Source organism: Oncorhynchus keta, chromosome 35, assembly GCF_023373465.1.
Source record: "Oncorhynchus keta strain PuntledgeMale-10-30-2019 chromosome 35, Oket_V2, whole genome shotgun sequence".
Classification (NCBI taxonomy): domain Eukaryota; kingdom Metazoa; phylum Chordata; class Actinopteri; order Salmoniformes; family Salmonidae; genus Oncorhynchus; species Oncorhynchus keta.
This window is the reverse complement of record NC_068455.1, coordinates 66,625,790-66,636,543: the sequence shown is the minus strand read 5'-3', so window position 1 is coordinate 66,636,543 and position 10,754 is coordinate 66,625,790. Positions and strand designations below refer to the sequence as shown.

The 10,754-nt window shown below is 44.9% G+C and overlaps 1 protein-coding gene across 6 annotated transcripts in view; it reads right to left on the bottom strand.

Annotated features, from left to right (window-relative positions):
* The window catches only part of LOC118369174 (sushi, von Willebrand factor type A, EGF and pentraxin domain-containing protein 1-like), a 173,158-nt gene that overhangs the window by 6,169 nt on the left and 156,235 nt on the right, over nt 1-10,754 (bottom strand). For all 6 annotated transcript variants that reach the window (XM_052497342.1, XM_052497343.1, XM_052497346.1 and 3 more), the window contains exons 46-48: nt 5,700-5,870; nt 5,130-5,225; nt 224-319 (exon numbers count right to left, since the gene is read on the bottom strand). In XM_052497342.1, coding sequence (XP_052353302.1) covers nt 224-319; nt 5,130-5,225; nt 5,700-5,870 — 363 coding nt within the window. The remainder of the gene's footprint in view (nt 1-223; nt 320-5,129; nt 5,226-5,699; nt 5,871-10,754) is intronic.

Genomic DNA, 10,754 nt, shown 5'->3' with positions numbered 1-10,754 from the left:
ATATTGTAGTCACAAAGTGGAAACCCTCTCAGGAGGTAATACATTAAGGATACATCTGTGTCTCACATCAATGAGCTCCTCACACACACTCACTGAACCACACACACACACACTCACTCACCACTGTGAAACAAACAAAAACACAAAAAACACACACTCCTCACCGACAAAATGAAGACAACACGTACACACCCACCGCTGTGACACACTCTCACATACTTACCACTGTGACAGCGCGTCCCTGTCCACCCCGTGGGACACTCGCACTGGTAGGGTGCCGCGCACCGCCCGCCGTTCAGACACGGCAGGATGCAGATAGCTGTGATTTGATTGGAGGAGAGACACAAACATAAACTGGAAGCCATCACCACATGATGAGTCATCAACAATTGTGTGTTTCACCACACGAACTAAGCGGTGGTCAAAGAGTAGCTTTCTCTCTGGCTACGTCCAACATGGCACCCTAATTCTCTATATAGTGCACTACTCTGCTGTGTACAGTGCATTCGGAAAGAATTTAGACCTCTTCCCTTTTTCCACATGTTATTACGTTACAGCCTTATTCTAAAATGGATTACATGAAAACCTTTCCTCGTCAATCTACACACAATACCCCATTATGACATGGCGAAAACAGGTTTGGTAGACATTTTTGCAAATGTATAAAAAATAAATGCCTTATTTATATAACTATTCAGACCCTTTGCTATGAGACTCGAAATTGAGTTCAGGTGCATCTTTGATCATCCTTGAGATGTTTCTATAACTTGATTTAAGTCCACCTGTGGTAAATTCAATTGATTGAACATGATTTGGAAAGGCACACACCCATCTATATAAGGTCCCACAGTTGACAGTGTATGTCAGAGCAAAAACCAAGCCATGAGGTCGAAATAATTGTCCGTAGAGCTCCGAGACAGGATTGTGTCGAGGCACAGATCTGGGGAAAAGATACCAAAAAATGTCAGCTGCATTGAACGTCCCCAAGAACACAGTGGCCTCCATCATTCTTACATGGAAGAAGTTTGGAACCATCAAGACTCCTAAAGCTGGCCACCCGGCCAAACCGAGCAATCGGGGGAGAAGGGCCTTGGTCAGGGAGGTGACCAGGAACCTGAGGGCCACTCTGATAGAGCTCTAGAGTTCCTATGTGGAGATGGGAGAACCTTCCAGAAGGACAACCATCTCTGCATCACTCCACCGACCAGGCCTTTATGGTAGAGTGGCCAGAGGGAAGCCACTCCTCAGTAAAATACACATGACAGCCCTCTTGGAGTTTGCCAAAGGACTGTCAGACCATGAGAAACAAGATTCTCTGGTCTGATGAAACAAAGGCAACATCATGCTGTGGGGATGTTATTCAGTGGTAAGGACTGGGAGACTAGTTAGGATCGAGGGAAAGATGAACAGAGCAAAGTACAGAGAGATGAAAACCTGCTCGAGAGCACTCAGGACCTTAGACTGGGGTGAAGGTTCACCTAGAACAGGACAACAACCGTAAGCACACAGCCAAGACAACCAGCCAGAGCCCGAACGTGAACCCGATCTAACATCTTTGTAGAGACCTGAAAATAGCTGTGCAGCGACGCTCCCCATCCAACCTGACAGAGCTTGAGAGAATCTGCATAGAAGAATGGGAGAAACTCTCCAAATACAGGTGTGTCAAGCTTGTAGCGTCATAGCCAAGAAGACTCAAGGCTGTAATTGCTGCCAAAGGTGCTTCAACAAAGTACTGAGTAAAGGGTCTGAATACTTATATACATGTGATGTTGAAGTTTTTTTTCTTTGGCATTATGGGATATTATTTGTAGATTGAGAACGTTTTTTTAAAATCCATTTTTGAATAAGGCTGTAACGTCACAAAATGTGGAACATGTCAAGTGGTCTGAATACTTTCCGAATGCACTGTATCAAACTCAACCTTTCTACTGTGTGAATAGGGTTCCAGGCTCAACCTCTCTCTACTGTGTGAATAGGGTTCCAGGCTCAACCTCTCTCTACTGTGTGAATAGGGTTCCAGGCTCAACCTCTCTCTACTGTGTGAATAGGGTTCCAGGCTCAATCTCTCTACTGTGTGAATAGGGTTTCAGGCTCAATCTCTCTACTGTGTGAATAGGGTTCCAGGCTCAACCTCTCTCTACTGTGTGAATAGGGTTTCAGGCTCAACCTCTCTACTGTGTGAATAGGGTTTCAGGCTCAACCTCTCTACTGTGTGAATAGGGTTTCAGGCTCAACCTCTCTACTGTGTGAATAGGGTTTCAGGCTCAATCTCTCTACTGTGTGAATAGGGTTTCAGGCTCAATCTCTCTACTGTGTGAATAGGGTTTCAGGCTTAACCTCTCTACTGTGTGAATAGGGTTTCAGGCTCAATCTCTCTACTGTGTGAATAGGGTTTCAGGCTTAACCTCTCTACTGTGTGAATAGGGTTTCAGGCTCAACCTCTCTACTGTGTGAATAGGGTTTCAGGCTCAATCTCTCTACTGTGTGAATAGGGTTTCAGGCTCAATCTCTCTACTGTGTGAATAGGGTTTCAGGCTCAATCTCTCTACTGTATGAATAGGGTTTCAGGCTCAACCTCTCTACTGTGTGAATAGGGTTTCAGGCTCGATCTCTCTACTGTGTGAATAGGGTTTCAGACTCAATCACTCTACTGTGTGAATAGGGTTTCAGGCTCAACCTCTCTACTGTGTGAATAGGGTTTCAGGCTCAACCTCTCTCACTGGGGAAGACAGACAGGGTTGGGGAGTAACAGACTACATGTAATCCGTTACATGTAAGGGATTACAAAAAAAAGGTAACTGAAATCCGTTACGTTACCAGCAAAAATATTGTAATCAAAAACATCTTTGGCACTTCTCTGTTTTCTCAATGACATTGAAATCAACATTGAAAAAAAGGACAATTTTAAGTTTGTTCCACCTGAGCGAATCTGACCACAAGTCAGAGACCACTATGATGACACCGCAAATGTGAGAAATGCGAGAAAAGAGCAGGAAAAGGCTTTTACAGGCTACAGTCCAAGCTATGTCTTCCAATGGTGTGACTGCTGTCGGCATCCAAAGATTATCCAACTTGAATAAATACTTGTAGGTAAGGATGACAGTAGTGTTGTAGTCTACAGTGATACGGATATCACTTATTATTGATACCTACATAGCACATTGATGTGAATCACACTGCTGCTCTCTCATTTAGCTATCTGCTCCTTACGGATTGTGGTTGTTGAGGATGGTTGTTCACAAATTTAAATGTGTATTTGAACCCAATAATGTTTGAATTCGAGAAGTTTAAGGTGCCGATCAATTATTGTTTCTGAAACCAGTGGACAGCCAGGGAAAATGCGTTCTTGCAACAGCTGCATAGTGCAGATCCCAGCCTACAGAATAAAAGTGAGGCTTTTATTGCTCAATCTAATTCATGCTGATAAAATAAATCCACATGCCTAATGGACACATGCTCAAACTCACACACTTTTAAAGGGGCAATCTGTAGTTGCTACATCCATTTTTGGACTTATAAATGATATATATACATTGATACTTGAAGAATATAACTTATAAATGCCTCATGAGCTCAGTTCAACTGTCACACTCCATGAGAACCCAAAATATAAACTTGTTTTTCTCCTATGTTTGTAAACATTGTAAATGTAAACAAACATTGTTTAGCCTCATAACACGGTTAAAACAACCAGTTTTATGTCATAGATGGTCAGTCCTTGCATCCGTAGCTCTGTCTATTAATCTGAGAGTGGTTACATTTCTCCAGGCCCATCCCTCAGCTTTTTACCAAAACAAGAGGCGGGGTGGCATTGTGTTATTGTTTCATCTGTGGATTTTCCCTTTAAACAGCTGCATATTATCAAGATATCAAAGTGTCACCAACAAAAAGGTAAACAATAGGCCTATAGCAAATGCAGTATAGGACATTACATTTTCAGTTGTGCTGAAAGCATGCCATTCAGGGAGCACAGCATGTATTTTTCAACTGGAATCAATGAGCCCAATCGGTCCTCCATAACAACAAAATCATAAACAGAGTAAGACTGGCTAATAAGTCCTTTGTTTTGGGGTTATGCTCGGGTAAAACATTTTGGCTAGTCTATACTTCCATATTTCCAAGCCCTATTCTTGAAGATCAAGGGGTATAACATTTATTGGAATGACTGGAATTCTGATAGACTTTGGTTTTTAATGTAAAGATATCATTTTATCGTAATATTATATGTATTAGAGAGTGATGGGTTAGAAGAAGCCTGCATAACCAACCCATAAAGTAAAATGTAACATCCATATATGGACAGTTATATAAACTTTAACATTGATTTATCCTGCAATAGATGTCGTTGAACTGGTAACATACATTTTTGTCTTCTTCTAATGCCTTAATCTAAAAGTAACTGCATGTAATCAGATTACATTACTGAGTTTGGGTAATCCAAAAGTTACTTTACTGATGACAATTTTGGACAGGTAACTAGTAACAGATTACATTTAGAAAGTAATCTACCCATCCCTGAAGACGGAGTACACAAAATGTCTGTGAACATTTTCAGACAGATGGGGAAATATTTTCCTTATGTGTCTCTGTGATTTTAGACAATCTAATGTGAGTACATACTATTCTACTCTGGCTGTGTAAAGCTAGCTGAGTACATTCCTCCACAGTCAGTGAAACAGTGTGTGTCTGTTCCTGGCTGCAGTGTGGATCCACTTTCGCTGACTGACTCTTTATTTGTGATGAGAGGAGGGACTGAGATCTCAATTCATTTCAATTCAATTGAAGGGGCTTTATTGGCATGGGAAACATGTTTTAACATTGCCAAAGCAAGTGAAGTAGATAAAATACAAAAGTGAAATAAAGATAAAACATCTCTCACACACACACACACACACACACACACACACACACACACACACACACACACACACACACACACACACACACACACACACACACACACACACACACACACACACACACACACACACACACACACACACACACACACACACACACACACACACACACACACACACACGCACACACACACACACACACACTCCTCAAGTCTGCCCAACCATCCAAAATAAATGTGATTGGTTGATTGAGTAATTGATAATACTTACGTTCCTCACACAGTCTACCCATCCACCCCTCGGGACAGGAACAGGTGTTGGGTCGGTGACACACCCCTCCGTTCAGGCACTGCAGCCAACACACCGCTGGAGAGAACAGGAAGACACACACACCTGATTGAAGCCAAAGTACTGAGACATCCTCCAAACAGTCCCCATCTGACGTGTAGAGAGGCTCCATAGAAGAGAAAGCGTTCAGTTAAGATAGCTAGTACTGTTTAAATAGAAAATAGATAATGATACTGGTAGTCGTGCCGTGATTGGCCTTGACCATGCAACTTCATGCACTGGGATAAAGACAGCATTCGAAAAAACTGCATTTCTTTATAGAAATGGTTCAAACCACATAGCCACCCAACAGACGGTGCCATAGAGACAGGCATCCCTAGGCAACCCTACGATCTGTATAGTATGTACAAGTAAAGTGGGAAGTGTGTACGGGCAGAGTAGGGAGTGTGTACAGCACAAGGGACTGGTGAAGCGGAGGGGAGGGCACGCAAGGTGTCAGGAGTAGACAGGATGCCCTCCTTTTAGGTCGCAGTACGGGTGCAGTCTCTCTACCTCTGCAGACGGGAGGGGGGGTCCAGGTCCTGTTTTCCAGACACACACTCCTGCCGTGGCCCTCTACGGCATACCCTCCGAAACACGAGTACACGGCCACGTCCCCGAACTGGAACACCGCCCCCCGCACCACCCCGTTGGCCACGTGGAGAGGGGGGCCGCAGGACACCCCTGTGCCAAAACGGACGGACAGCCCCTCTGGTTACTTCCAACTCATTTAGAGACCTATGTTATGTACATGTTATCACACGTGTCTCTAAAACTTTTGATGGTAAGAAGTCGATCTCTGCTTTTCAACTAAAAAACATGAATAGAATAACTTTCCCCCGAGGGATGATGGGAGGTGTTGCCAGAGAAGTCATGTTTGGATAATATCATCTCAAATCAAATCAGTATCAGCAAATAACACATTGAATGGGTTGTCGTACAAAGTAGGCATTGCAGCTGTGTCAAGTCTTCAAAGAAATGCCATGCAGAGACGTGTCGACATGTCGAAGAGTGTGACTCAACAGAGTGTGTGTTCATTTTCCTTGTAAGGCCTAGAAAGCCAATCCAACCAATGAGAATACATCAAAGTGTTGGACAAGCTAGAGCCAGACAGACATGCAAATATATCTACCTCTATACACCATACAAAGAAACAACAAGGTACTGTATACCAACAGTACAACAACAGAATCAAGCAAGTTAGGGAGAATGAAAACACAGTGTAAACACCTTGCAAATGGTTTCCATAGCAGCTGTAAACCCAGAATTAGTCACAAACATGCCCGCCACAATCTGCTTAATGGAGCCCATTCATCAAGTGTAACACAAGCTGCCCACAGAGACAGAGACAGAGTAGAGACAGAGACAGAGACAGAGGAGAGACAGAGACAGAGGAGAGACAGAGGAGAGACAGAGGAGAGACAGAGACAGAGACAGAGACAGAGACAGAGACAGAGACAGAGACAGAGGAGAGACAGAGACAGAGACAGAGTAGAGAGAGAGACAGAGTAGAGACAGAGACAGAGACAGAGGAGAGACAGAGGAGAGACAGAGACAGAGGAGAGACAGAGACAGAGGAGAGACAGAGACAGAGACAGATGAGTGACAGAGGAGAGACAGAGACAGAGAGAGAGACAGAGACAGAGACAGTGACAGAGACAGAGACAGAGGAGAGACAGAGGAGAGACAGAGACAGAGGAGAGACAGAGGAGAGACAGAGACAGAGGAGAGACAGAGACAGAGATAGAGACAGAGACAGAGACAGATGAGTGACAGAGGAGAGACAGAGACAAAGGAGAGACAGAGACAGAGGGAGAGACAGAGACAGAGGAGAGACAGAGACAGAGGAGAGGCAGAGGAGAGACAGAGACAGAGACAGAGGAGAGACGGAGACAGAGGAGAGACAGAGGAGAGACAGAGGAGAGACAGAGAGAGAGACAGAGAGAGAGACAGAGACGGAGACAGAGACAGAGGAGAGACAGAGACAGAGACAGAGGAGAGACAGAGACGGAGACAGAGACAGAGGAGAGACAGAGGAGAGACAGACAGAGACAGAGGAGAGACAGAGACAGAGGAGAGACAGAGACGGAGACAGAGACAGAGGAGAGACAGAGGAGAGACAGAGGAGAGACAGAGACAGAGGAGAGACAGAGACAGAGGGGAGACAGAGACAGAGACAGAGACAGAGGAGAGACAGAGACAGAAGAGAGACAGAGACAGAGGAGAGACAGAGGGAGAGACAGAGACAGAGAAGAGACAGAGACAGAGGAGAGACAGAGACAGAGGACAGACAGAGACAGAGGAGAGACGGAGACAGAGACAGAGGAGAGACAGAGGAGAGACAGAGAGACAGAGAGAGAGACAGAGGAGAGACAGAGACTGAGACAGAGACAGAGGAGAGACAGAGGAGAGACAGAGACAGAGGAGAGACAGAGACAGAGACAGAGGAGAGACAGAGACAGAGACAGAGGAGAGACAGAGACAGAGACAGAGGAGAGACAGAGGAGAGAGACAGAGACGGAGACAGAGACAGAGGAGAGACAGAGACAGGGACAGAGGAGAAACAGAGACAGAGATGGAGACAGAGACAGAGGAGAGACAGAGGAGAGACAGACAGACAGACAGACAGAGGAGAGACAGAGACGGAGACAGAGTCAGAGGAGAGACAGAGGAGAGACAGAGACAGAGGAGAGACAGAGACAGAGACAGAGAGACAGAGACAGAGACAGAGGAGAGACAGAGACAGAAGAGAGACAGAGACAGAGGAGAGACAGAGACAGAGGAGAGGCAGAGGAGAGACAGAGACAGAGGAGAGACAGAGACAGAGACAGAGGAGAGACGGAGACAGAGACAGAGGAGAGACAGAGGAGAGACAGAGAGACAGAGAGAGAGACGGAGACAGAGACAGAGGAGAGACAGAGGAGAGACAGAGACAGAGACAGAGACAGAGACAGAGACAGAGGAGAGACAGAGGAGAGGAAGTGATGGAAAACTACAGAAGACGATAGTAAGGATCCATGGTCAATGTGCAGTAAGCAGGTCACGCAGACAGAAAAGGAGACATGCAGGGGTGGATCCTATATAAATGTACATGTTGAGTTTCTGCAATTATAATATTGTTATGTTACAAGTTGATTCACTTCTGTATAGTAAAAAGAGTTCTAGAAAAAAAACTGTGGACTTGACACAGTATCATGATCCCAAAAATTCACAGAAAGACCAGCATATCACGTTACCCACTGCACAGATCCCTCCTTGTTTCTTGGAAGAATGAGAGAAGGCGACTGACTAGCGTGGGAACACAGCGTGATGACTCAATCACCATTTATGATATTGTTTGGAAGGCAGACCATCTGTGGGCTACCGCAGAGGTCAAACACACCTTATCAGGGACTATCTGACTGATGAAACTTGAATCGACTAAATGAATGTTACTGTATGAATTCAATTGTCATGTTTGGATTGTTTCAACAGTTCATAAGGAGCTATGAATTTGTATATGTTTTATTGTACTGTAAGTGCTATGGATTTATTGTTACAGATAAAATTTTATTCTGTTCGTCAGACGGCGAATAGTACAAAGAGGAGCGACACGGGGGTCAGCTTTTATCATACAGTGTTGTTGAGGTGTGGCGTTTAGAATAGAGATGGTGTGTGAAGTTGTAGGCCTTTTGTTTGAATGTTTTGGGCCACGCAAAGTGATGTTAATTAAAAGATAGGACATACTGGGAGAGACAGGAGAGACAGAGACAGAGGAGAGACAGAGACAGAGGGAGAGACAGAGACAGAGACAGAGACAGAGACAGAGGAGAGACAGAGACAGAGACAGAGGAGAGACAGAGACAGAGACAGAGACAGAGGAGACAGAGACAGAGACAGAGACAGAGACAGAGGAGAGACAGAGACAGAGACAGAGGAGACACGGAGACAGAGGAGAGACAGAGACAGAGACAGAGGAGAGACAGAGACAGAGGAGAGACAGAGACAGAGACAGAGACAGAGACAGAGACAGAGGAGACACAGAGACAGAGGAGAGACAGAGACAGAGACAGAGGAGAGACAGAGACAGAGGAGAGAGACAGAGACAGAGACACAGAGACAGAGGAGAGACAGAGACAGAGACAGAGGAGAGACAGAGACAGAGACAGAGACAGAGGAGAGACAGAGACAGAGGAGAGACAGAGACAGAGGAGAGACAGAGACAGAGACAGAGACAGAGACAGAGACAGAGACAGAGACAGAGACAGAGACAGAGACAGAGACAGAGACAGAGAAGAGACAGAGACAGAGGAGAGACAGAGACAGAGACAGAGGAGACAGAGACAGAGGACAGAGACAGAGGAGAGACAGAGACAGAGACAGAGACAGAGACAGAGACAGAGACAGAGGAGAGACAGAGACAGAGACAGAGACAGAGAGAGACAGAGACAGAGACAGACAGAGACAGAGGAGAAACAGAGACAGAGACAGAGACAGAGAGAAACAGAGACAGAGACAGAGACAGAGACAGAGACAGAGGACAGAGACAGAGACAGAGACAGAGACAGAGAGACAGAGACAGAGACAGAGGAGAAACAGAGGAGACAGAGACAGAGACAGAGACAGAGGAGAGACAGAGACAGAGACAGAGGAGAGACAGAGACAGAGACAGACAGAGACAGAGACAGAGACAGAGGAGAGAGAGACAGAGACAGAGACAGAGACAGAGGAGAGACAGAGACAGAGGAGGAGCAGTATTTGCTACAGAGACAGAGACAGAGACGAGACAGAGACAGAGACGAGACAGAGACAGAGACAGAGGAGAGACAGAGACAGAGACAGAGGAGAGACAGAGACAGAGACAGAGACAGAGACAGAGACAGAGACAGAGACAGAGGAGAGACAGAGACAGAGACAGAGACAGAGACAGAGGAGAGACAGAGACAGAGGAGAGACAGTATTTGCTGCTACTGGAAGAATGAAAGCTGGTTTTAAAAGTTGATCATGGAGTCATTGGTAAACCAATCTCCTGATGTACGTTTGTATGTCATAGTTGTGAATCTGTCTATGCTTCTCATATGTTGTATTCTTTTTATCGTGAAGATTTCTGCTGTGTACACTTTGTTAATTGTATTCTTATTGCGTAACTGCGGTGAATCAGATTACTTTTAAACGGATAGGAACCGCAGTCTTCACATTTCTGACTAATATTCCTTGAATTATTATTTGGTGAAATGTGTAATGGTAAATGTTATTCACAATATACATAGCATATATGCTCAATCTCTAACTGTGCATCTCTGAGCTAAGGTTAACTTAGCCATTTAATGCTAGGACACTGGCTGAAAGATATTAGCTCTTTGTCCCTTAACCTCTTAATAATTATATAACGGTAAACCTGGACACGTGCATAGTATTCATAGTATTCATAGTATTCTGAGTGGATCGCAACCGCTGCTGTCCCCACTGGATACGACTATGGGTCTGTAGCATTCACTTAATAATGGAGTCAGATTGATGAATACATCATCTTTACACATCTACATAATGGAGACCCCTCATCCTCAGTCAATGGGGATTTCCACCAAC